General features: G+C 48.5%; 8 protein-coding genes and 1 non-coding gene across 12 annotated transcripts; 4 read left to right on the forward strand and 5 right to left on the reverse strand.

The window, feature by feature from the left end:
• The first annotated feature begins 27 nt into the window (after positions 1 to 27).
• On the forward strand, positions 28 to 897 carry RpS18 (Ribosomal protein S18). 2 transcript variants are annotated; one of them, NM_166383.4, is made up of 4 exons: positions 28 to 56; positions 125 to 159; positions 296 to 481; positions 542 to 897. In NM_166383.4, exons 2-4 carry the CDS (start codon positions 157 to 159, stop codon positions 809 to 811), a joined length of 459 nt encoding a protein of 152 aa, NP_725943.1. In that variant the 5' UTR covers positions 28 to 56; positions 125 to 156; the 3' UTR covers positions 812 to 897. The 2 variants fall into 2 exon arrangements, with proteins under 2 accessions (NP_725943.1, NP_476964.1); NM_057616.6 differs by lacking the exon at positions 28 to 56 and having other exon boundaries at positions 119 to 159.
• Positions 898 to 903: 6 nt separating this feature from the next.
• On the reverse strand, positions 904 to 1,194 carry asRNA:CR43812 (antisense RNA:CR43812). The gene has a single exon (NR_073891.1).
• CG8908 (uncharacterized protein) lies at positions 969 to 7,043 on the forward strand. Its single transcript, NM_137620.3, has 9 exons — positions 969 to 1,207; positions 1,272 to 1,773; positions 1,826 to 2,968; positions 3,018 to 3,570; positions 3,629 to 4,585; positions 4,643 to 4,871; positions 4,932 to 5,117; positions 5,169 to 6,071; positions 6,654 to 7,043. Exons 1-9 carry the CDS (start codon positions 981 to 983, stop codon positions 6,832 to 6,834), a joined length of 4,881 nt encoding a protein of 1,626 aa, NP_611464.3. The 5' UTR covers positions 969 to 980; the 3' UTR covers positions 6,835 to 7,043.
• Positions 7,044 to 7,701: 658 nt separating this feature from the next.
• Positions 7,702 to 10,548, reverse strand: CG10444 (uncharacterized protein). Its single transcript, NM_137621.3, has 2 exons — positions 9,306 to 10,548; positions 7,702 to 9,248 (listed from the first exon to the last, which is right to left on the reverse strand). Exons 1-2 carry the CDS (start codon positions 10,285 to 10,287, stop codon positions 8,467 to 8,469), a joined length of 1,764 nt encoding a protein of 587 aa, NP_611465.2. The 5' UTR covers positions 10,288 to 10,548; the 3' UTR covers positions 7,702 to 8,466.
• A 97-nt stretch (positions 10,549 to 10,645) lies between these two features.
• CG11788 (uncharacterized protein) lies at positions 10,646 to 12,191 on the forward strand. The gene is made up of 3 exons (NM_137622.3): positions 10,646 to 10,777; positions 10,837 to 11,976; positions 12,035 to 12,191. The coding sequence occupies exons 1-3, from the start codon at positions 10,740 to 10,742 to the stop codon at positions 12,132 to 12,134; spliced, it is 1,278 nt and encodes a 425-aa protein (NP_611466.2). The 5' UTR covers positions 10,646 to 10,739; the 3' UTR covers positions 12,135 to 12,191.
• Positions 12,022 to 14,964, reverse strand: CG9143 (uncharacterized protein). The gene is made up of 5 exons (NM_137623.3): positions 13,446 to 14,964; positions 13,268 to 13,387; positions 12,758 to 13,210; positions 12,516 to 12,699; positions 12,022 to 12,453 (listed from the first exon to the last, which is right to left on the reverse strand). Exons 1-5 carry the CDS (start codon positions 14,869 to 14,871, stop codon positions 12,195 to 12,197), a joined length of 2,442 nt encoding a protein of 813 aa, NP_611467.1. The 5' UTR covers positions 14,872 to 14,964; the 3' UTR covers positions 12,022 to 12,194.
• Positions 14,965 to 15,114: 150 nt separating this feature from the next.
• Mpcp1 (Mitochondrial phosphate carrier protein 1) lies at positions 15,115 to 17,176 on the reverse strand. 3 transcript variants are annotated; one of them, NM_137624.2, is made up of 4 exons: positions 17,037 to 17,176; positions 16,284 to 16,494; positions 15,450 to 16,214; positions 15,115 to 15,383 (listed from the first exon to the last, which is right to left on the reverse strand). In NM_137624.2, exons 2-4 carry the CDS (start codon positions 16,474 to 16,476, stop codon positions 15,217 to 15,219), a joined length of 1,125 nt encoding a protein of 374 aa, NP_611468.1. In that variant the 5' UTR covers positions 16,477 to 16,494; positions 17,037 to 17,176; the 3' UTR covers positions 15,115 to 15,216. The 3 variants fall into 3 exon arrangements, with proteins under 3 accessions (NP_611468.1, NP_001286628.1, NP_001286629.1); NM_001299699.1 differs by lacking the exon at positions 17,037 to 17,176 and adding an exon at positions 16,893 to 16,986; NM_001299700.1 differs by lacking the exon at positions 17,037 to 17,176 and adding an exon at positions 16,639 to 16,658.
• Positions 17,177 to 17,677: 501 nt separating this feature from the next.
• CG16868 (uncharacterized protein) lies at positions 17,678 to 23,143 on the reverse strand. Its single transcript, NM_137625.2, has 6 exons — positions 22,903 to 23,143; positions 22,517 to 22,845; positions 21,695 to 22,454; positions 20,965 to 21,639; positions 20,327 to 20,908; positions 17,678 to 20,264 (listed from the first exon to the last, which is right to left on the reverse strand). The coding sequence occupies exons 2-6, from the start codon at positions 22,781 to 22,783 to the stop codon at positions 18,199 to 18,201; spliced, it is 4,350 nt and encodes a 1,449-aa protein (NP_611469.1). The 5' UTR covers positions 22,784 to 22,845; positions 22,903 to 23,143; the 3' UTR covers positions 17,678 to 18,198.
• Positions 23,144 to 23,644: 501 nt separating this feature from the next.
• CG34199 (uncharacterized protein) lies at positions 23,645 to 24,395 on the forward strand. The gene is made up of 2 exons (NM_001103910.2): positions 23,645 to 23,687; positions 23,745 to 24,395. Exons 1-2 carry the CDS (start codon positions 23,676 to 23,678, stop codon positions 24,309 to 24,311), a joined length of 579 nt encoding a protein of 192 aa, NP_001097380.1. The 5' UTR covers positions 23,645 to 23,675; the 3' UTR covers positions 24,312 to 24,395.
• The last annotated feature ends 8 nt before the right edge of the window (positions 24,396 to 24,403 follow it).

The following is a 24,403-nucleotide window of genomic DNA, read 5'->3' on the forward strand; positions in this document are numbered from 1 at the left end:
TTACTCCGCCTCAGGCAGCCACATTAATTCGGCCTTCTTTTCTTTTCCCGTTTCCGGTGAGTGGTGTGCTGCCCATTTGATTTTTCCAAAATTCTAAAACAAAATACCTCTTAATTCTTTACAGTGAGGAGTAAATACGAGAATACAAACGGCAAAATGGTGAGTTACCTCAAATATGTGCGATTCTGAGCGCCAAACGACAAATTTATAGTGAATTGCAAATGCCGTTAGCTGTTGGCAAAAATGGCGTGGTTTATATGCATTATACTAATGTTTTTTCTTTGCATTCTTGCAGTCGCTCGTCATCCCAGAGAAGTTCCAGCACATCCTGCGTATCATGAATACGAACATCGACGGCAAGCGCAAGGTTGGCATCGCCATGACCGCCATCAAGGGAGTGGGTCGCCGCTACTCCAACATTGTGCTGAAGAAGGCCGATGTCGATCTTACCAAGCGCGCCGGTGAGTGCACCGAGGAGGAGGTAAGTTGAGCACGCCCAATCCGTTCGAGACGCACACCAACCTAAATGCCATGTTTGCAGGTCGACAAGGTGGTGACCATCATCTCGAACCCTCTGCAGTACAAGGTGCCCAACTGGTTCCTCAACAGGCAGAAGGACATCATCGATGGCAAGTACTGGCAGCTGACCTCCTCCAACTTGGACTCGAAGCTGCGTGACGATCTGGAGCGTCTGAAGAAGATCCGCTCCCACCGTGGTCTGCGTCACTACTGGGGCCTCCGTGTGCGTGGCCAGCACACCAAGACCACCGGTCGTCGTGGTCGCACCGTGGGTGTGTCCAAGAAGAAGTAAGCTTAGCAGCGTTCCCTGCCGGAACGGATTTCCGATTCGACTTTAATTTTCACATCAACCACAAAATAAAAGAAAACACGGAAGCCGGAACGTTTTAGTGCGGAGTATACGTGAAGTTTGTTATATTTCTAATCTGTTTACGTGTTGGCGTCATCTAAATTGTACGAATATGTCCAGTGGTGAATCGCCGGTGAAGACGCAGAGCAGCATATGCCTGCTGTGGCTGGTCATATGCAAGACGGCCCGCTTCCAGTTCTCCAATACGCTAACCAGCGTGATCATCATTGTGGGGCCCATCGTAGTCTTCCTCGTTTATGCGGCGACGGCTTTGTTCCGAGAGCCGCAAGAGGAGACGTCGGTGAAGTACCCGCCCGTCAACATCACAACCAAAGTGCCGTATGTATAAGCCGATTGCCACAATAGTCCAGGCCACCCTGACAACACCACATGAACCAACCAGGTACATTTACTACTCACCTGAGAATCTAGTCTTGGCTGCTGTCATCGAGGATGTGGTTCACGATCTGAAGGCCGTTGGCAGTAAGGCCTTTGCCAGCGCATCTGAATTGAATAAAGCGCTGATAGGAAAGGATACATATGGCTACGTGGGCATTGAGTTTGATGACAGCTTCAGCGACATAAATGAGCTTCCGATTAATGTCACGGTGGGCCTGCGTTTTCCGCTTCACCTACGCAAGAATCCCAAGATGGTTTGGGACAACACTTCAATCTTGAAGCACTCCAAAATGGACGTTGATTACTATCAGGTGGAGGGATTTTTGGTTGTGCAAGCCAAGCTCAGCGAGGCGTTGATCAGGGCCAAAAACGAAGCCGTCGTCCTGCCGGAAGTAATCCTGCAGCACTATCCCGATGTCGCGGAAGTGGACAGATTGGATAATAGGGTAGCTTTGGGCGGAGTTCTCTTCCTGCCCGTCACCATATCCGCCGCATATCTTGCCCAAGTATGCACTAAGTTAGAAACTTTCATATATGATAGCTTAATGGTATTTTTAGATGATTGTGATGGAAAGGCGCGATCATTTGAGGGACATGCTGGAACTCATGGGTGTGAGGGCATGGATATACTGGTTGTCCTGGTTTCTGGTGGCCTTCCTGCTCCTGTCCATTCCCACCGTATTCATGGTTCTCTTGCTGAAGTGGCGTTACTTTTCGCTGAGTGATTCGTCGCTGGTGCTGTTCTTTCTGCTGGTCTACAATTTAGAGGTCCTCACGTCGGCCTTCATGATTTCGTCCTTTTTCTCGGACACGGTCGGCGTGCAAGTGGCCATAGTGATCGTGCACCTGATTGGCTGCCTGCCATGGCGCCTATTGCTCATGGGCTATGTTCCCACTTTGCCGCGCACCATATTCGTCTGCTTGTTCCTGAACAGCTCGTTGGCCATGGGACTGCAGCAGTTCATTAAGAGCGAAAACCTTCGTTTGGGCTTGCACTGGACATATCTCTTTGAGCGCACCGATTGGGATGAATTTGTGCACCTGGGCCCCATCCTCCTTTTCATGCTGTTTGGCTGCCTGTTGCGCATACTGGTGCTGGCTTACATGGAACAGCTGAGGAGTTATCAAAATAGAAAGTGGTATTTTCCGGTCCAGCCTTCCTTTTGGTGTCGATGGAATAGGCGACCTCGATCCGATGACTTCGATGTCGAAGGGCAGGAGACGGGCATCAGAGGCCATCCCTTAATTGTGCGGGCCAGGAACATTGAAAAGGTCTTCAACGAATGGATTGCAGTTAAAGATCTCAATCTGAACTTTTACCAAGACGAGATCACCGTATTTCTTGGCCACAACGATTCGGGCAAGTCGACAATCTTAATGCTGCTAGCCGGTTTCTTAAGGCCCAGCGCCGGCGAAATCACCATCAACGGCTATGACTTGGCCACCAATCAGAGGAAAGCCCGGCAATCCATGTGCATTTGTCCGCAGCCCAATGTGCTGTTCGAGAAGGTTAACGCACGATGGCACCTCCAGTTCTACTGCCGCCTCAAGGGACTGAACCGGCAGGAGGCCTCTGCCGAGACGGACAAGTATCTGGAGATCGGCCGCTTGCAGGACTTTGCCAATACCAAGGTGAAGAATCTGCCGAGCGGTATTAAGCGTATGCTCATGCTGTGCTGCAATCTGTGCGGAAACTCCAAGGTACTATCCCTATCCTTGTGGCCTTTAGTGTAAAGTTCCTGTATTGCAGATACTCCTGTTGGACGAGCCCGGCACCAGCATGGATCCTGCAATGCGCAGCAACATGTGGGACCTGCTGAGGCGGGAACGCAAGGGTCGCTGCATCATCATGGCCACGCACAACATGAACGAGGCCGAGGTGGTTGCGGATCAGATTGTGGTCCTGTGCGATGCCCAGGTGATCGGATACGGCACCACGGGCTTTCTCACCCAGATCGCGGGTACGGGCTCATCTTATCTGCTGATCTGCACCAAGATGGACACGTGCATTGTGGCGGAGGTGACGAACTTTCTGCAAATCCGTTTTCCTGACATCAAGCTGCACAACGAGTTCAGCATTTACGTGACTTACGAACTGCCCACGAAGTATGTGCAGCAATATGCGGCCTTGTTTCTGGAGCTGGAGGAGGCATTAGGCGAACTGAATCTGGCAGAGATCAGTGTGTGTGCACCCACACTGGGAAGTGTCTTTCTGCAGATGGGAGAGGAAATGAGGCAGTCCTGGAACCGAATTAGCTCCTTTGACTTGCTGTCCAGTCCATCGCCCATGTTGTCACTGCTCAGTAAGTGGAATATATATGTGTATGTATGTTCGAACATCTATAAATGTCCAATATCCAGATCTCCTGCCCACCTTCGAAGTGCGCGAGGACGATGGTCGCGTGAAGTGCTGCAACCAGTGGCGGGCGATCGTTGAGAAGAAGAGACTGTTCACTTTGCGCCACCAAAAGTTCTACTGCATGATCATTGCGACGCCAATCATCATCTGTCTGCTCATCATCTCGTTTTCCATCTTCATCTTCTTGGTCGATCATCATCTGTCCGAGCTGCTGGTCACGGATTTGAGCATCTACCCCAAGGCGGTCTTTGTGATCGATTCACCAGCGGAGGGGAATAGGTTTGAACGACACTACATGGCGAATGTCATCGGGCAAGGTGGAACAGTTCGGAGTACAAGTGGAACTCCTATCGATGACTATCTCCTGGCGGAGATGGAGTCGGATCAGGTAAAGGTGCAGCATACGTTTTTGGCCGGCGCCACCTTCGACAGCAACGCCAACTCGATCATCGCCTGGTCAAACAACAAGCTCAAGCACGGCTCTGCACTCTCAATGGGCCTGGTGTACGCGGCCATTGGGCAGGAGCTGGCAAAACTTGATATTCGGATTGTGAACAAACCGTATCAGGATACGGTACAGCAGGCAGTTAGGGGACTGATCTACGCCAGCACCATAGAATTTGCCGTGCTGGTGTTCCATTACCTAGTCCTGGGCACTGCCATCTTTGCAGTTTTGCCGATCGTCGAGCGCCGGTCCAAAGTGCAGCACCAGCAATTCAGCAGCGGGATGAGCCGCAGCACCTACTGGCTGTCGCACCTGTCCTGGGACTATTGCTTTTACATCGCAATGATCTTGCCTCTGATCGTGGTCGCCGGAATCACAATAGGTTCCGTGTTGCCCGTAATAGTTCAGTTGCTTGCCTTCGGGTTCTCCGCCATTTCATTCACCTATCTGTTGTGCCTGATGTCCAATGATTTCGGCAAGATGTTCAGCATTATATTGTACATCAATATGATAGGTAATTATGGCTTCATTGTATTTCTTTTTGGATACTGCAAGGAAACTTTATTTCCAGGTGTTTTGGCCCTCTTCATTCACCCAAAGAGTCCGCAAACTCGGTACGCTGTTATTGAGTCCGTGCTTTTGGTCCATCCACATTATTCATTGTGTTGCGGAATGTATGAGGCGATACGTATGAGTACCTTCAGCTTGAAGCAGCTACCTTACCTGATCTTCAGCGGAGCGGCGTATCTTACCATTGTGGTGTTCGCATGGGTTCCGCGCCGACTAAACTATGTCTTCAAGTTATGTTTAGATCAATTGTGCTCTAGCTTTATGCTAACCGATTACCAATTGTTGTTTAGGTCAATTCGCAACGAAAAGATATACCCAAGCTACAAGGATGAGGATAAGGAAGTGGACAAAATGCGGCGGAGATTGGCCTACCTGACCACAGCGCATTACGCCTTCTTTCCTCTGATCCTAAAGAACCTATCGAAGCGGTATGGCAGCTTTGTGGCAGTGCGGTCCCTAACATTGGATCTCAATCCGTGAGTATCACTTTAGTATGAAGGTAAAAAAGTCACAACATCTTTTACCAGTTTCGAGTGCGTTGGCTTGCTGGGAAGGAATGGGTCTGGCAAGTCCAGCATCTTCCGCATGATCGTGGGCATGGAGTCGATCACGGTGGGCAGCATTCACATCAAGGGCTACAGCCTGAAGACGCGTCCCAAGGACGCCTCGCGACACGTGGGATTCTGTCCGCGGGAACTGATGCTCTTGTCGTTCATGACTGGCAAGGATGCGCTGCGCTTCTGTTGCTTGATCAACGGCATTCGAAGGGAATATATCAAGAGCTTGGTGGCATCATTGGCCGAGTGCTTTGAACTCGTACCGCACATGAATAAGCGCATCAGCACATACAGCAATGGAACGAAGCGGAAGCTAATGATTGCCATGGGCACCCTGGCGCCCTCGCTTATGTGCCTAGATGAGCCCACCGCCGGCGTGGACATGCATGCCAAGTACGAGATATGGAGTATTTTGGACGGCATCCGCCAGGGTGGACGCAGCATTCTGCTGACTACGCACAACTTGGAGGAGTGTGAGTTTCTGTGCACCAATGTGGGCATCATGGATCACGGCTCGCTGCTCTGCTACGGATCTTTATCGCGTTTAAAGCACCGCTTCAACATGGGCATTTTCGTTAAGGTGAAGATGGGTACCAGAGCAGAAATGGACGATGAGCGGGACAATTGGATGCAGATCACTATGATGCCTCCAAACGATAGTGAAATGGGAAGCACGGTGGGCGCTCGCCGTATGATGTTGGCGCACTTGCTGAGACATCACAATCCACCAGTGGAACCAGTCAAGAAGTCGAGGACCAGTCGCGCCCAGCCGGACACCACAAATTCGGAATTGAACATGCGCAAGGACTACGAGGCGTTGCTGCAGGAATTGGAGGAGGTCTTCAAAAAGGACCATCCATACAGCACTGTCAGGTATGTACATAAAAATATTTACTAAAGTGTTATATCAGAATATTGATATGTGCTAACCAAGCTTTTTGCTTAGATTATTTTTGGCATATGTTTCGTATGAGTAATTTTCTATGCATATTTTGACATCATTACATATCGTCTTAAAGCAAAGTTTTCTGAAAAAATTAATCAAACTAAAACAGTATCCATATTAATTGATAAAGTAGGATTTTCTATTTTCGTTTTATTTGGGTCACGATCATTGCTAATTGACGATATTGACCACTTGCAACAGCAGATTGAAATTTTCAATACACTAGTGCACGCACACAGATATCTACATAAACATTTGCTGCTCACTTTGGATGTGAATATGGTTTATTTACAAATAATATACTCATATATAAATAGTCTGGGCAAATCGCGCATACTGGCACAGAAATGAAAATAATCTTGTTTACGTTGTGTATAAGAAAGTCATGATTGATTAAAGGAAAGTTATTATGACCTTACATCTCAATCGAGCATAATAGTTATTGTAATTTATTTAAAGAGCTAAGAGTTGTATATATTTAATTAATTATAATTAATTGTTCCCCCCAGCGAGAAGTACTCCTACCGTGGCATGATCACCTTCTGCATTCCCAGAGGGCAGATTAAGTGGTCCGCGATCTTCGAGTACATGGAGAACTTGAAGGATGAGATGCAGATATTGTACTACTCGGTCAGCCATACAACTTTCCAGGATGTGTTCATGAAGTTTGTGAGGAAGCAGAATCAATAGAACCATAAATCTTCCCCAATGAATCACTTCAATGAATGCTATCCAAACGAAACCCTTATCGTATCAGCGAAACTATCTGTGAAAGCTTTGCTTCCGAATGCTAACAAATCGCCCAAATCATCTGTTGGCGTTGCAAAAATGAAGGCTAAACAATCATCAGTCGCCAAATTGATACTCTTATATGTAAATCTGTATGGTTATTATATTTTATGACGTTGCTAATGAATACAAATAAATGCCTTAAGATTCTTGTTGGTTAACATAAATATTGTTAAAAATAGTAAATCGCACACTAAGTTAGAGTAAACAAAAATCGGTTATGGCGTAACTATGTTATCCACCGCTTTTGGTCTCCTCTTTCGCCAGAACATTAGCCAAAAATGTGTGTCATGCGAGTCTATTCGTACTTTGAACTCCCAATCCGTTCTGAAAACTTTCCATGAGCAAGACGAGCGTGGTCTGGGTTTATTAATGATGTTTCGACAAATCTATCAATTGGCATTTGTTTACAGGCGAACCCATATTCACATGCTGACCCATGGCTTCTCCAATTTTAAGCAATTTGCTGTCTCCGACCCGCAATTAGACTTTGTTCCCGCATGGCGCAATAGTCAATTGGCAAAGGTAAACGCTTGAAAGTTATGGCATTCGTTCCGAAATAGATTCCTCATCGAGTGAGCAATGTTGGGAGAGCCTCGCATAACCTTGGTAGCTGATAGCGTACGAATTTGCTTATCGCAGGAAGTATTCGACAAATCGTGATTTCTGAAAAACACCCATGAGCCAACCGAAGTAATTATTTCAATCCAAGCTGCAGCTGGGGATTGCAAGTATCATGTTTCCGCAGCAAATAAAAAAAAAGGCAATCACATTTTGTAGAACAGATTTCTTTAATGATCAGCAGTTTGGCTTTTACAAATACACATAACTTTCACTGCTCCGAGTTATTGTTCAATGGTTGATTGCGACACGACACGAGTATATAATTAGTCTATAGTATATTTGTGTACATATAGTAGAGGTATATAAGTAAACAGAATTCACACTGTGGCGCAATGTAATGCTTTAAGAGCCATGTAGTAACTATTTATAGGCGGTGCTCACTGTAGTGTATTATTGTAATGTTATTATGTTATCTATGTATGCAAATATCGAGTAACTAAGAGGTATGAATATAAATATCCCATTAAAATTAGATGTACTACTAAATCAATAATTTATGTGGGGCATTGTGGCTGCCAATGCTCAACATGGGAAAGTAGTCGGCCAACTCGCTTTTAGGCTCCAAATTGATTATTGTCCCTCTGTAAAAGTTCATTGAGGTAGACTCCTACTTTTGATACGTTCTTGTAAAAAACATTTGACTATTCTTAAGAGGCCTCTTAATGATGCGCTTGTGAACATTTGCAACACGACTAATAACTACTAATTATCGTTGTTTACGTGTATATGGAAGACTCTGTTTTGGTCGCTCTGTATGCCAGTTTCGTTCACACAGGTATACAAAAAGGTCACATAGTTATGCACTTTTAGGTACGACATCCGTAACACGACTAACCAAATAGCCGACGCCTTCTGGAAATTCTTTTATATGTATGTATATATTCTACACTAAATCTAAGCCGGGCGGAACTACTGCTCAGTTAGTTTGGTGAGCGTTTCGTCCTGGGCAGTTTGGTCTTGTTCTTCTTTATGGCGTCGCCAGCGGCGGGACAGCATGGGTGCGAAGAGATCGTAGTCCAGCTGCTTCCGAGACTTGTCCAAATAGATTTCCGCGTTTTCTGCCTTTCCACAGTGAGCCAGCACAATGCTGCTGAAATAGCCGACGACCACGGCAATAAGAAAGCCGATGACGCTCAGCCACAAGTAAGAAATTCGATATAACCAGAAGTAGTCGGGTTCGATGACCACTCCGCTGCTCTTTGAGCTGAGCTCGATGGCACGCGCCATTACCGCGGTGGCATTCTCACAGCCCGCTGTGCTAAACTCCAAGGTAACTGGCTTTGGTTTGGGTCCGCCGAATCCCATCCAGAAGGAAACTATCAGGGAAACGAGGAAGCCAAGCAGCACGCCTCTTTGGTTGCTGCGTGTAGTGCAGACTCCCAGTGTGAAAATGGCCAGCAGCGGACCGCCTACCACACCGAAAATGGTAAGCGATGCCTGAAGAACTCCGCCCATGGAGCCAGCGACAAAAGCTAGACCGATGCAAAGCAGGCCAAAAATGCACGCCACAATCTTGGTGGGCATCGTGGACTTGGAGTCAATTAGCGTCCGTTTAAATATCGCCTTGTACAAGGGCTTCAGGTAATCCTCCAGTGTTACAGCCGACAGCGAGGTAACTGCCGACGAAATCGTGGAAAGACTGGCGGAGAATATTCCGGACACGAACAGACCACACAGTCCAGGATATTGACCTGCCGGAAAAAGAAATCAAATAATGCTAATTCTTATTGGATGTCTTTCCAACTCACCCATAGTCTCCAGTGCGAAAAGGGGCATGATCTGATCCCGCTTGTCGATGCGTCCCTTTAGCAAAGGGTCACAATCTCGATAATAGTAGAATATGGACAGTCCACTGAAAATGGTGCTAAAACTAAGCATTCCTAGGATGGGCAGGTTCCACCAAAGCGCCGACTGAGCGCTCTTCAAATTGCGGACACTCAGGAGTCGCTGTACTTGCGTTTGATTAACGCCATACAAGGAGAGGTAAGTGACCATGCCGCCAATGATCAGAGACCACCAAGTATGCCTCACGGTGGGATCCAATGAAAACTCAATGAAGTTCACGCGTCCTCGCTCCACAGCCACATCCCAGATGGCCGCGAATCCGCCGGCTTTAATGGCCGACACGGCAATCACGGCGTAGATGGCGGCAAACATGAGGAAGGACTGAAACACATCCGTGATGAGCACCGCCTTCAGGCCGCCAAGTGTCGAATAGAAGGTGCACACCAGTCCAATGACCACGATGGCCATTGACCGATGAATGCCGGTTACAGCTTCTAAAGCGAGCGCTGGTGCATAGAGTGCAATGCCCATGTAAAGCACCATTTGCACGGTGAAGGCCAGGGAGGCGGACAGCCGGGTGGCCTGGCCAAAGCGCCGCTCCAGATACTCGTACACACTGGTCGTCCGCATCCTGTAGAAAACAGGAAGGAAGAAGTACGCGGCAATGGGCGTACTCAGCACGTAGGCAATGTTGATCACACAGAAGATGGTACCAAATTCGTAGGACTCGTTGGAGACGCCCATCAGTGAGATGGCGGACATGAAGCTTGCCATCAGGCTGAAGGAGACCGGAAAAGTGGTCATGCTCTGGTCCGCCATCAGATACTCCTGTGTGGTCTTTTGCTTGCCGCCTGTATACCGGTAGTAGATGCCAATCAGAGCCGATATGACCAGGATGGTGATCAGCACGGCCGCATCCCAGGCGTCAAACGTTCCCACGGGCATGTTGTTGTTGACTGGATTCCGCTTGTCAGAGAACTGGAAGTTCGACGTCCGTCACTGGTCCGAATTGATTTTTCCACAAGCGTCACCACCAGCGGCGATTGGACGCTTCTCTTGCCCAGCAATGACCTTTGGCGCAGTCAACGCTTTCTAAAGTGCGCGTCCAAGTGCACGGCGAACGGCGGAAAACAAGACGCGTGCTCGCGAAATCTCCGCTCAAAAAAGAAACGTTCTTGCCGAGGCTACGACCGTTAAATAACTGATCAGCTGAGCGGTGAGTGTGCCCTTGCAGGGTGTGCGGATTAATGCTGTAATGTTTTCCAAGCACATTAAGCTTACATATTGAAAGGCCATTGAATACCCTCAACGAAAGCAACATTGCTGTGCTTTGGTCCCACTACTTTTTCCCGCTCATTGTTTTGGTTAATTTTTTGTTTTGTTTACATGCAGCGAACATGGAATCCATGGAGGTTGATGAGTCTGCTGCCCAGCTGTGAGTGCCTTTGGTATGCCTGCGTAGGAGTTATAATGTTACCCAACCACCCGCCATAGCTACGTTCGCACGCCGGAGGATGTGAAGGCCATTGTGAAGCATGCGAAACTGGACGAGCGCCAGTTGACCCAACTCACCCAGGCTCTGTACTTTCCCTCGGCGGACGTGGATTCGGACAATCTGCGCCTTCTGGAGCTCGATGGGCACATGCTTGGACAAATCCGCGACGGCCAGACGCTATATTTCAAGGGTGGCCAGAACGAGAAGCTGGTGCTGTGCACCGATGAGCGAACGTACGACGTGAAGGGCGCGGAAATATCCAATAGCCTTTTGCTGGTACCGGACCTCAAGTTTGCCGCCGCCACCAGCACCTCGCCGCTGAAGAGTCCGCGCACTGGCAACGCCAACGCCTCCCTGGAGCGCAGCCTCAATGACAGCACGGAGGATGAACTGGAAGTGCCGCGAACTCTGGAGCAGCGGCCGGTGCTCAAGGTGTTCCACGAGTACTTCGAGTGCCGCGAGATAAAGCCGCGCTTTCGCAAGCTGGGTGAACTACTGCAGCTGACTCGATATTCGGGGCCGGAGAACGAGTTCTGCGTGGAGCAGAAGCTACTCTTTACCTTTTCGCAGCTCCTGGACACGGTGCAGTGCAGCCGCGGTCAGTTCATGGAGGGATTGAACCAATATCGAGCCATAGAACTGGACGGGCGAATGCGCGTGATGGAGTACGAATACGAGTATCGCATTATTAACATGATGCTGGGTTTGATAAGCGAAAACTCCTGGGCCTTGGACGAAGTGGAACGGGAGGAGACCATCAATGCACTGAAGGGCATAGCTCCAGAGGATGTTGTGGCTGGGCTGTTTGATATCTATACCATTCCCAGTGAACGTTGCCCGGGCAAGTTTGAGTACCAGGAGTCCTTGGTCTCCCGCATTGTGGCACAGAACATTCTTCAGCCGGGTTTGCGCTTTCGCAACGAGGAGTTCATGCGCACCTGGCAGGAGGTACTGCCCGAGGGCATGTCCTGCGACTTAAAGTACCTACGAGGTCTGGGCATTTGCGACAAGGAGGGAGCGCAGCCTTGCATACGCTCCCTGGCAGAGGAGTTACTGCCCACCAATATAAGCGATCGCATGCGGGCGCTATTTAAGACTAAAAAGAGATGGACGATGGAGGAAATGGAACCGTACATAGAGTAAGTAATGATGAACACATATCTAGATTGTTTTTTTGATTTTCGGTTTTATAACTAGGTGCTTTACCACCCCAAACTTGTCCGTTTCCACACTATTGGCCAAGCACGCTCGCTCATTGACCGATGGAGGTGTGCGATACTTTGTTTCAAAGCATTGATGGAAACATCCAAGGCTATAGCTTTGTATCTCTTATTCAATAAAACAGCTTTAAGTTAGATTAGGCATTCCGTTTTCGCTTGTTGCGATCTTTTTTGGCCTGCTTCTGGTCCTCTATGGCCGCCTTCATGGTCTCCACGGCACTTTGAGTATGACTCGTGGCTAATTGGGCCGCCTCGCTGTTGGGATACTTGAAGCTGAAGCCTCTGGGGAAGATGGGTTGGGCCAGGAGAGCATTGAGCTGCGCTCTAACTGTCTCCACGCGCAGCCGATTGCGACGTCGCTCAATCACAAATGGATCCTCATCCTGGTCACTGCCACTGCAAAAGTAAGAGTTAGTCATAGACTTCATTTTAATGAGATCTTGTTAAAAAAAACTTACGATTCGTCATTGTAGCCATCAATGATCATGTCCATTTCCTCAGCGTGCTTCTTCATCCAGCCGCGCTCACTCTGCACGCGCTTCAGCTTCAGCTCCTCCTTGTCCAGATCTCGCGCCAGATTCACACGCTCGCGAACAGCTCCCATAAAACGCTCCAAAATGGGGAAAAGCGGCAGATCCTCAGCTAAAAAGTAAACGAATATGTAGAACGTCTGTCTTCCTGTTAGAAGTCTCTCACTCACTTCTCTCCAATGTTTTGTACAGCTTCACATAGCTCTTGACCTCGCCCGGCTCCATAAACATGACTGTTATGCCATGCTTATTCGCTCGTGCAGTGCGTCCCGATCGGTGTACGTAGTTCTCACTAGTGCGCGGCACTTGGTAGTGAATCACATGCTCCACATTCGGTATGTCCAGGCCACGAGCAGCCACGTCAGTGGCTATCAGCAAACCTGTCGGGCTGTCACGGAATCGCTCCAGGTTCTTCAGACGCTGCTTCTGGATCATGTTGGCATGCAGGGGCAGGGGATTGCAGTCCAGCAGGCCGAAGAGCGTGGCCAGTCGTTTTACGCAATCGATGGAATTGCAAAAAACAATGGTGCGTCCTGGATGGCGCTGAATAAAGTAGTAAAGATGATAGTCCTTGTGATCGATGGGACACAGCAGACGGCTCTCGGTCAATGTTTGTGCGGTTTCTGCAAGTGGACTTTATAAATCTGCTGTTTAGTTCATGATTAACTATGAATACTTACGCTGCGAACTGGTTATATCCACAATCTTCGGCTGGGAAATGCCCAACTCCTCAATAAGACTTTCAATTTTCTGATCCACCGTCTGTTTCACAAATTTGGGCCGCTTACCTACATTTCGCTCTGAAAGTGAAAGAGTTTTGGTTACTTAATGGAATCTCAAAAGATCCGAGTAACTTACTCTGCATGTGATCGGGAAGATCGTGGACCAACGTCAGAGTGGCCGAGTAAACAAAATTTTGGCGCTGATGCTTCTTCTGCTCGTCCGAATTGAGAACCTTGAGTAGACTGCGCAGCTCTTCGAAGTGTCCCTTCTCCACCATGCGATCCGTTTCGTCGATGACCAGGAAACTGACATCCTCGATCTTGCCCAAATGTCGATTGCCCTGGGCGTAAAGTTCCCAGAGGCGACCAGGTGTGGCCACCACGATGTCCGGGCACTGGCGAAGTACTCGTTCCTGTTTCGCAACAGCTAGACCTCCGAAGATGGCTGCCACTCGAATGCCTGTATACTTTGCAGCAGCCACCAGGTGATTCTTGACCTGCACGGCCAACTCCCTGGTGGGTGTGAGAACCAGACCGTACAGAGGAGTCTGTACACGCTGGGCCTGCTCCTCCGCATCGCTCTCCTCATCACTGGCACCGGAAACATGATCCAGCTCCTCCGGCGGGGGCGTCAGCTCGTGCTCATCTGCCGCTGGCTCCGGCTGCTGTCCCTTCACCTTGGGCGCCTTGCGTATGCCAGAGCGAATATTCCTTTGCTTCAGCTCCATGATTCCGGCGAGCATGGGTATGCCAAAGGCCAGGGTTTTTCCGCTGCCCGTTTCGGCTGCTCCAAGGATGTCCTTTTTGCCGTGGATTGCAGCCGGCAGCGTCAGTGCCTGGATTTGTGTGGGCGTCTTGAAGCCTTGCTCGCCGAGGGCACGCAAAATGGAAGCGGGAACACCCAGGCCGTTCCAGGCGGACATATCTTCGGCTTCGCCTGTGGAGATGGGCACTAATTCGGGTGCTTCTTCGTCGGTCGACTCCTGTTGGTCTGCCGAATCTTCCGCCTTGACCACTTCTTCTTCATCGTCCGATGGTGGTGGCCTGAGCAATGCGAAACGATCTGCCGCGTGCTCATCACTGGACTCCTCACTGTTGTCGTTTTCCTTGCCCTTCGATTTCTTCTGTTTCCGCAGCTCCTTTCGCTTTTCACGCTTCTCGCGCAGTTTCTGCATTTTTTGCGCATGACGCTCGGCCAGGCGGGCTTTTTTACTGGTCCTAGCAGCGACCGCCACTTCATCCTCGCTTTCGGATTCGCTGGAACTCTCGCTGGATTCCTCCTCGTCGCCCTTCGATACCTTCCTCTTTTTCTTCTTCAGCTTGCGCTCTCTGTCTGGATTCCGGGATGTGGTCCTCTTCTGCGAGGACTTCACCAGCGATGCATCGTAGTCCTTGAGGACCTCCAGGCCAATTAATCCCTCGAAGCCGCCACCATCGTCGGATATCACGTGGCCCTTGATTTTAACCTTCTGCCAGTTTTCCGCCTTCGAAAGTGCAGGCTCCTTGGCTGCGCCTTTTAGCAGCTTTGGTGGCTTCGCTGTTTTCTGTTTATTCTGAACCATAATTATCTATTTTAACTTAATAAAAGTGAAATAAAAATGCAGTTCAAAAAACCGCGTGTTGAATGCTGCTTCTTCTTCCCTCTGTTTGTTGACATTGGACGGGGCTGTTAAGCTCAGCTGTTCGGTATTGAACTAAAAGTGCTAAATTAGTGTTGGAAAATATGGAGGTGTGCACTCGAGCTTGGCGGTTATTTTAAATTGAAATTTTCTTTTACCCCTTGATACAAAGAGCGTTTAATTTTTGTGTGGTTTTTATTTACTGTGTGGTTTATCTATACAAATCAAGTTTAATTCGATTAACATTCTGCTCGCTCTAAATTTAAAAACAGTTAGCTTATATTTGGTTTACTGCTCGCCAGTCACGCCCAGCTTCTTCTTCAGGGACTCGGGCATTTCTGGTGGTGGTGGGCGTGGCATGCGCAGGAACACCTTGACGGCATCGTAGATGAACCACTGGGCGGCGGTCAATGTGCCGATCATCACGATCCTGGGCACCAAACCGCCCCACAATCCTGAATTGGAAAAAAGCGAATGTTTTAGATGAGGAACAGGAAATCCCATCAAATGTCAGCACTTACCAGACCAACCCAGCTGCTTGGCCACGTCCAGGGCGGAGGCACCCTTGGCCTGGTTCAGCTTGGACACCACTGTGTCCGCCGGATGCGAGACGATGGCGCAGAACACGCCGGCAATGTAACCGGCGGCGAAGGTCACCACCAACTGCTCACCCTTGGTGCAATCGGCACGTGGCTTGGGCACCACATACTTGTACAGCAGCTCCAGCGTCCGCTCGAAGCAGGCGAACTTCATCATGGTGTATGGGATCTGGCGCATCCACAATGGCACCAGGCCCTTGTAGAAGGCGGTCACGCCCTCCTGGGCGGTCATCTTGGGCAGAGCCTCGCGCAATGTCTTGGCGAATCCGGGCGTGGTCTGGATCTTGACCTTGGCCGCCTCCATGGGCGCCAGGGCGATATCGGCGAAGAACTCAGCGGATGCCGATGCAGCCAAATAGAGTCCGGTTCTGTAGAGGAATGCGTTCTCCTCGCCGATAGCATCGCCGTACACCTTCTTGAAGACCTCGTACAGGCCGAACTTGCACAGACCCTGCATCGAGTAGCCGATGAAGGTGGGTGCCCATCCCTTGGCCAATCCGCGGACGCCCTCCTCAGCCAAGCTGATGCGGAAGCCGGTGAACACGCTCTTGTACTTGGCCGGGTCCACCTGCAGGCGGCACTTGACCAAATCCAGGGGCACCACCATGGTGTGTGTGGAGCCGCACGAGATGATGCCGCCCAGGCCGCACAGCAGGAAGTAGTGGTTCGAGCCGAATTCGCAGGAGTCTGCAGAGGTATTAACAATACTTATATATCCAACTCATTGGTGATTCCAGGAGGACTTGTCCCACTTACCACCCTCGGCAACGGCAGCGGCAGCGATGTTGTGGTTTCGAGTCAGCTGGCGTGGAGCAACATCCTTGAGGGTGGGGGTCACCACCGCGGTGGATGTGGGGGCGGAAGTGGGCGTGGCTGACTGGCAGTTGACGCTAGTGAATGGCGACTTGAACGTTGAGTTCTGCGCGGCATCGAACAGGGACTTAAACATGATGCCTTAGAGAAGTGCCTTTGAAAACAGAGATCAAGGGTTTCGAATGGGTTTAAGGTTAAGGTCATGATGTAACAAACTAAATTGCAAGTGGTACCGCCTACACTAAATACATTTAATCTATTTTAATTGTTTTTACATCTATAAATTAATATTTCGTACTTTCTTTTGTCAAAAACGTTTGAGCACATAGAAGTTATGTTCTTTAATCCTGAAAGATTATACAATTATTTAAAAACTGTTTTTCTAGTATCATTATAATTTAAAAATTAATTAGCAATAGTAAATGATAAGCATTGGCAATAATATATTCAATCCGAAATCACTTCATCAAAAAACTTTTTTTATAAACTTTCTTTTTTTTATCAAGTTATATTGAAATTGAGAATGTATACTTGCATTATTTTTTACATAACTATTGTTTTTTCTCATTCGCCAAACACTTTTTATGCATTGCGTAATGTTCTCCCCAGAGTACGTATTGTATCACTTTGCGTATATTTCGAAAATGTTCGAAAACAGAACGGTTTTCAAAACACCGAGCAAACTTAAACACTCACTTCAAAGTGCGGGGTATCGAAGGAGGTGAAGTGCAGATAGGGATTAGATATAGTTGAAGTATAGAGTCGTTGTTGGGCTGAAATGTGGGGACCCAAAGCAACGTTCGTCGTGCGCCAGACCAGAAAACCAAATGCAGTGGCTGCAATGGTATAGTGAGAGCTAGCAGCTTCGGTTCAGGGTTGCCAGCCGAGTGCAAAGCCAACCGGTTGATAACGGTTTCGAAACGGTTGCGTATCGGGTAAGAACTTACACAGCAAATGCACAGCTAATCAGTATAAAGACACTTTCTTTTTGAAGATATTGAATATGTTGGCTATCTCAGCCTTATGACATCGGTTAATGACGGTTATGAAATGGTTGGGTATCGGGTAAAAACTTACACCAAAGATCCATAGCTAATTTTGCTCTAAAAGCCACCTGACAACCCCCGAATAGAGATTGTTATTTATAAATTGGCAATTCTTGGCCACCACAGCAAAAAAAGAGCCCATTGAGCAGCGTCTGGTTTGCTTATAAAATGTATAGGTGTAAAAATAATTTCATTAACGTACGACCAGCTGATCGGAGGACGAGCAATTGGCAGCCCAATCGATTCATCCGATCGCTCTGGATCAAGGTTAAGATCTTGTGGGTTTTTTTTGCAAAATTTAAACATTTTATTTGAAACGTACAATGCTATTATAGATGTGTATTACTAAAATCAGTAGTTAGTAACTCTGTAGTCTTAGGGGCTATTACAAAAAACGATATACGACATGGTATCTTACAATCAGACAAGTAAGTACATTTCTGTTGTTGGTGCTTATCAAATAAATGCTAAAAATATCGGAAGTATATAGCTGCACATAATATAGTAATACTTTTTGCAATAAATTACAGTAAAATACAATACAATACAAATACAATACATCGATCAAAAATGGCAGAAACAATGTCATCACTTAATAGTTGGTGTTCGTCTCGTCCACGGAGGCTCTAATAGATACAGATGGGCCAACAATGGAGGCCACCGCGAGCTCACAAAACACATTGCGGGTTTGGAATGCGGGCCCAGCATTCTGGACTGTCGGCAGTTGAACTGCCCATTTTGGAAACTTACATAACTAAATTGGCAAACAAGCGGACATCTTACGCTCTAAAACTTAACAACGCTATTGTGGACTACGATTCGGCAGTTTCCATGTGCCGGTGCACCGTCACTGGTGCCAGGATATAGTGTGGCCGGGTCTTATCCCCCTCGAGGGGCAACGTCGTCTGCCCGTAGACACTACCACCTGCTGGCGTTCCGCGACATGGCGAGGGCGTGGCCTGCACCTGCTTGTAGCGTTCCGTCTTTGAGGTCGGCTGATTGCTCAAGTAGGGATGCGTGTTTGGCTGCGAGGAGGACTGCTGTCGATTCGTGGGACTCGATATGGATGTGGATATGGACATGGTGTCCGACTTGCTGTGCCGCTTGTCGTGCAGCAGCAAAGGTTCCGCCAGCGTGAAGCACTGCTGATCGGAACTGTCCTCGTGCGGCGTCATTGTGCTGTAGCCATGATCCGACTCACCGTTGGGTGGCCGGCGATAGCTACTGCCGCTGGAAACGTGGTAGGGCGAAATATCCGCCGCGTGCATCAGCTGCCGCTGTGCAGATGCGTGGTCATAGCCGCCACCAAGAGGCGGCTCGTCATGCGCTTTGCAATCGTCAAAGTTGAACCTGGACAGCGGCAAGCCGTAATTCTCTTCCTGTACCGAATCCACATAGAAGTGCTCCTGCGTCTGCGCATCCAGATTGTGTCTGTAGCAGTAGATGGCAAAGCCAATCACCATGACAAGCACCACAATGGCTCCTCCTAGCGGACCAAATGCAGAGTAAGCGTGCTGCTCTCTCTGCGGATTGTGGGCGGCCAGCAGTTCCATCTCGTCCAGCTCACCGTAGGGTGTCAGCGAGGCAAGTACTCCGTTGAAGCAGCTCGCCTGGGACGAGCAGAAGGAGGTCGAAAAACTATTGCCGTCCACATCCAGCTGGCACCATTCGCAGCCCATCACTCCGAGGCATTCTCTTTGAGTGGAATACGTTTCGCATATGCCAGCAGAACCAGGACAATTCGGCAGAGTACTCAGCAGCTGTGTGGTCGGTGGAAGTGCAATGAAATGTTCACTTGGCGGTGGACAGTACGGAAATTGTCGCGTGTAGTTGGCAAAGTACATGAGGGACGATGGTGAGCTGCTGTCTCCCACCATTGGACACTCGCAAGGACACTCGCAGTCTGTTTGGTCCATTCGCTTGCAGTTGAGACACTCTCTGTCGATTGTGCTGCACGGGCAAAAGGCGCCGCCATCGCAGCTGGAGTTTAGTACGGCTGCGAATAGATTGCTACCACGGATCAGGGCAATCGCGTACTTGGTTCGCTCGCCGTGCACTACGTTGCCCAGGATGCTGGACAGAGATGTGTTGAAGGCGTAGTAACGCTGCAACGTGCGGTTTTGGTAGCTGGCACAGCCGAGTTTTCGTACCAATTGGCCGTGGTTCAACATATCGTTGGCCAAATACGATTCCTTGTGTGTGAGGTGCTCATGTGGACGTCGCTGGTTTTTCGTGAGTGTGGCGGGCTGCAACATGCTGGGGTGAGCCAACAAATATCCCTCGTGCTCGAACAGCAGACACTTTATATGCGGCAGCTGGCAGATCGGTGTGCCCTCCAGGATCAGGCGATAGTAGAAGGCATAAGGAACGTCCAGGGCTACCACTGCTACGGGTCTGTCCTGCTGGGCAGAGTGCAGCGCATGGGCCTTGCCTTCGAAGATGGTGTGCGCAATGGTGATTATGTATCCAGCTCCTCCGGCATCCAGATACGGAGCTGTGCTAACAATCTTTCCAGGCTGCGCTATTGCCTGTCGGAACCATGGCCTTCGCGTTGGATCATAGCTGCTGCTAAGCAAGCAACCTGGGTACAATTGCAGCACTCCACTCACACTGGCGATGTACCGTCGAATGACATGGCTGCGTAGTGAGCCCCTTGCGTCCTGGTGCCGTCGTCTCAACTGCTGCATCGCCTGGTAAAGGACGCCCACTTCGTGCCGAATACTGGGACGCAGGCCCATATTGGCCAGCAGGCCACTTGAGTCGCGAAGATAGGCCATTATAGACTCCACATGCCGCAGCTGGGTGCGAGGCCTATTGTTGTGAAGGAATCCGAACGGAGACTCGAATGCGGCAGCACTCAGGAACAGAGTTGGAGCATCTGGAAGAATTTTAAATATAATTATGTTTTAACATTTATGATGGGGTATGACTAAAACTCACCCATTGTGGCTACTTGTCTGAAGTAGCGACAGGTTTTTGGCGGTGCACTGCCGCCTTGGTTTAAATCCAGGCGATGGTAGAGTAGGTCCATGCTCTCACCATAGTAGCCGGGCTCGTAGTTGGACACGGTGTCCTTTAGGTTGTAACGTTGCGTGGAGGAAACATTGCGCAGTGTGTCGCCGCCACTGCTTACCAGGCAGAGTACATAAAATCCCAGCACGGATTGCCAGTAGTAGGTACGCTGCAGTCGCTGTCTGCCCACATAGACATCCGTGGTGACATTACCGCTCTCCTCGCGCAGAAGGCGATCCCGTATATGGCTGGAAAAATCTGTGGCGTTTTCCAGATAGGCGATGTTTACGGGATACGAGGTCTCGCGCTGAATGAGCGGTCGTGGAAAAGCCGGATGAGCTAGCGTGTTTCCCGTCGAGCGATCGAGCAGAAAGGCATACCCTAAGCCCTGCTTGGCACTGGATGTAGTACTGGGGTAGTTAAGTAGATCCTCAAGCAGATCCGACAGGTACAAGTTTACTCCTACAACACCGTAGGGAGGAACGGCATGCGTGATGGAGACAAGAACATCTGCAAGAAGGCAAAATATTGATTGGGAAATCAAGATTAATGGTTCTTTAACTTACCTCCGCTGTCTGCGTCCACAACTGGAGGATGAACTTCCAGCGTATCACTCAAATATCGCTCTTGAAAGAGCGGTCCAAATATCCGTGAACTCGTTTGGGGTAACGACGTTTCCGCGTGCATTTTGCTGAGCACATAGAAGCGTCCAACCAACTCAGACGCTTCCTGTCCACTGGGCCACCAACTTGCCACATCAATCTCGTACTTGGTGTAGTTCTGACTGGCGACGTCGTTAAGGAATTGTTTTTCGTACATTATACGCTTCTCGTCGAGCACCACTGCGCATGTGTTAATGATCACTGGAGCCCTGAGTCGTCTTTGACCATCGGCCACTACTCGCAGTACTGCCATTGCATCAGACAAGTTGGTCAGCAGACCACGAGTAATGTAAACGAATTCCACTGGTTGCTCTGCCGTATTTATCATACCCGACTGTTGCAGTCGATGGAGTAGCTCAAAGGAGTACTCAAATCCCAAGGAGTGGTTTGTAAAGGCCTGTGCCCGGCTCAAGCTGTTAATGAAGCTTATAATTTCCTCCTTGTGCGCACGAGTCGCACTGTAGATGCCGTGACCAGCCTCGGCGGGAAAGGCTTCTAGGGACATGAAGTTCGCTTCACTCGCAACCGTCACCAGTGAAACTTTATCCGTATCTTCCAGCAGCTGGAGCATTTCGTGAACTGAAAATAAACACAATTGATTTTGGTTGTCTTTCAATAAGAATCAATAATTTACCAAAGCTTTTTGAGAGGTCGAATAACTCCGCGCTTAGAGCTGATCCCACGTCGATGAGGAAGAGCACAAATTTCTGCTTAATAGCTGACACGTAGAGCTGACGAAAATGGAGGCTAGCAGAGGCTCCATCCGAATTGGATAGGAAATATATGTGTTTAAAGTGATTCCCGCTAATTGGCTTGCTATTCGAGTTTTCCGCATCGCTTCGACTGAGCCTGCGCTTGAGTAGTACTAGTTGATTCGATATGTAGCCATTGACAGCCAAGGAACGGGCATTATTCTCATTCAGGAAGGTAGCGCGTGCATCATCCGACTTGAGATAGTTTAGGATTTGGATCTGCTGTCTGTTGTAGTGAATCGATTGGGTCGATGAGGAGCCGTACTCCAAGTCCGTTTCGTAGTCAGGCTGGCAGCTCTCTATTTGGGTGTTCAAGTAGAGCTGCACATGCTCATCGGTTGGTGAGGCCGTGTTCCTGGCATGTAGATCTTCCAGCTCCATTTCTAGATCCATTTCGCTCTCCGACTCATCATCCTCGTCGTCGTAGCTGTATTGCCAGACCTTGGTCAGGTTGTAGCGAAGCAGTTCGCGCAGTTCCAACACCACGTAAGTGGCTTTCTGGATTTTCTTGCTCAGACGCTCACTAAACAATTGCAAGTCCCGCTGCAACTGGGGATTGACCACGTTGCTATCGTTGCTCGAAGCTTGACGAGTGTTTGACGCTCCTTTGGCGCTGCTGAAGTGCATGGAGTCAAAGATTTCCTGGAAGGGGATTGTGGGCATTAAAATGGAGTTTAATAGCTTGTGCAGTATTGATAGCCCACCTGTATCTTGGCCACCCTCAGCTCCGTATTACGAATATTCCGCAGCTTGCCCTCCATGCTATGTCGCAGCTGCATGGCATTCTGCTGGTTGTGGTGCACGAAAAAGACGCTTCCCGGCGACTGCTGCAGCGGCATGAAGCCAGGATCCGTAGGCACTTGGTTGCTAGTTGAATTGGCCATGGCCAGAGGAACATGTTGGCTGCTAGTTGGGCACGCCAGCACTGCCAGGATGAGCAGCACGGCGTTTAGGTTGCTGTTGGGCCACATGGTTTTTGTGGTTCCGGCGGACTCCGTGGCCACTGGGGCATACTATTGAATTTACCGCATATCTGGAAGACAATGAAATGTTAGCTTGAGTGGTTTCCTCTTAAGGAATTCTGTATTACCAGGTTCTTCTCGAGCTGCACGCTGATTTGTTTACGGAATTTCGTCACATAAATCTCGCTGATTCCTCGGTTTTAGGCATAGTAAGCACGTGTACATTGCCCACTGGCTCAGAGACAACAACTAATCAACATAAATACACTCTTATTCGTCCGATTAAGCTATTAAATTTAATAATTTTGTCAATGTTTTGCAGATTTTCTTAAAGTTCCACATGCGCAGTGTGACCGTATGTCGTAGATTATAGGGCAGCATGCGGAAGATACAAAAATGCACGACACAGCAGTGTGGCTGCATACGACTTTACAGTTAAAATGTGGTTACCCTAGAAATAACGTATTTTCGAAAATTGTAAATTGCTAAGCGTTTTATAAGTTGCATTTATTCAATATTCTTGAAATGCATACGCACTTAAATAAATAATAATTACATTGAAATGTATTCTTAGTTAGATTTTCTATAAATTATTTTGCAAATTAATGCTCTTATAACACTTTCACTTTTTATGTGCATCTAAAAGCAAAACCAAAGTTGAGCCTTTGCCAATTATTCGCTCATCCGTTGTCAAGGTTGTGTGCATTTGATTCTTTTTTATTTTTGTCGGCTGGATACGTGACTATGTAGTCCGAAGATGGAACAGATGCAGTCCAATTGGTGTCAGACGAACAAGGTGCGTGTCCGGCATGATAAATATTGCAATGGTTCCAATTGTTTAATATAAAAATGAGCAAATCCCAAATATTGCACCGCAGTTTCAATCGAGCCGTTCATTAAAATGGTGACAAAGGTATGATGTGGCTATTTAATAAACATTTTTACGTAAATCTTTTTGGCATTCCTAAAGTTGCTTCTACTGCTGCCATTTGTGGCCATTGTACAAGCTGAAGTGGATTTTACCGGTGGACGTATAGCACCTTATGCACCAACTGGTTGGCATCCGCAGATTCCATTCAACTTACCCAACGAGTATGTGCCTGCTATCCGATCAAGTCAGGGAGTAGAAATCACAAAGGCACGAGTGGACCAGTTCGATCCAGTGGAAAAGCCCCAGCCAAATTATTTGCCTCCAAATCAACTGGATATACCCGAGGAAGAGATTTTGCCCACCTCACGACCGTCCAACAAGTACGGTCCGGCAGATCCGAAATTTAAAATCATTTATCCTGATGATGAGGAGCCAGTTACTGCAAAAAATATCGTAGACAATCAGCAGCCCAAAATCAGAGAGGGACGTTACTTCGTCATTTCGCAGGACAATAAACTACAAAGAGTTTCTTTCAGCTCCCAGCAAAACGCAGATGCAGATGCAGATGATTTTACGGCTCAGTTGACTTACTCCACTGTGGGGCAACTCAAGGATCCTGTGTATCGATACAACAGACAGGGACAACTGGAGCGGGTCCTGAAGTAGGCAATTTGGATATAGCTATTTGAATATGTAAAATAGAGTTGTGCAATGTATTCAATTCTCAGAATGAATTATCTTGTTAATTATAAAAACAG

Source organism: Drosophila melanogaster, chromosome 2R (genome assembly GCF_000001215.4).
Source record: "Drosophila melanogaster chromosome 2R".
Classification (NCBI taxonomy): Eukaryota; Metazoa; Arthropoda; class Insecta; order Diptera; family Drosophilidae; genus Drosophila; species Drosophila melanogaster.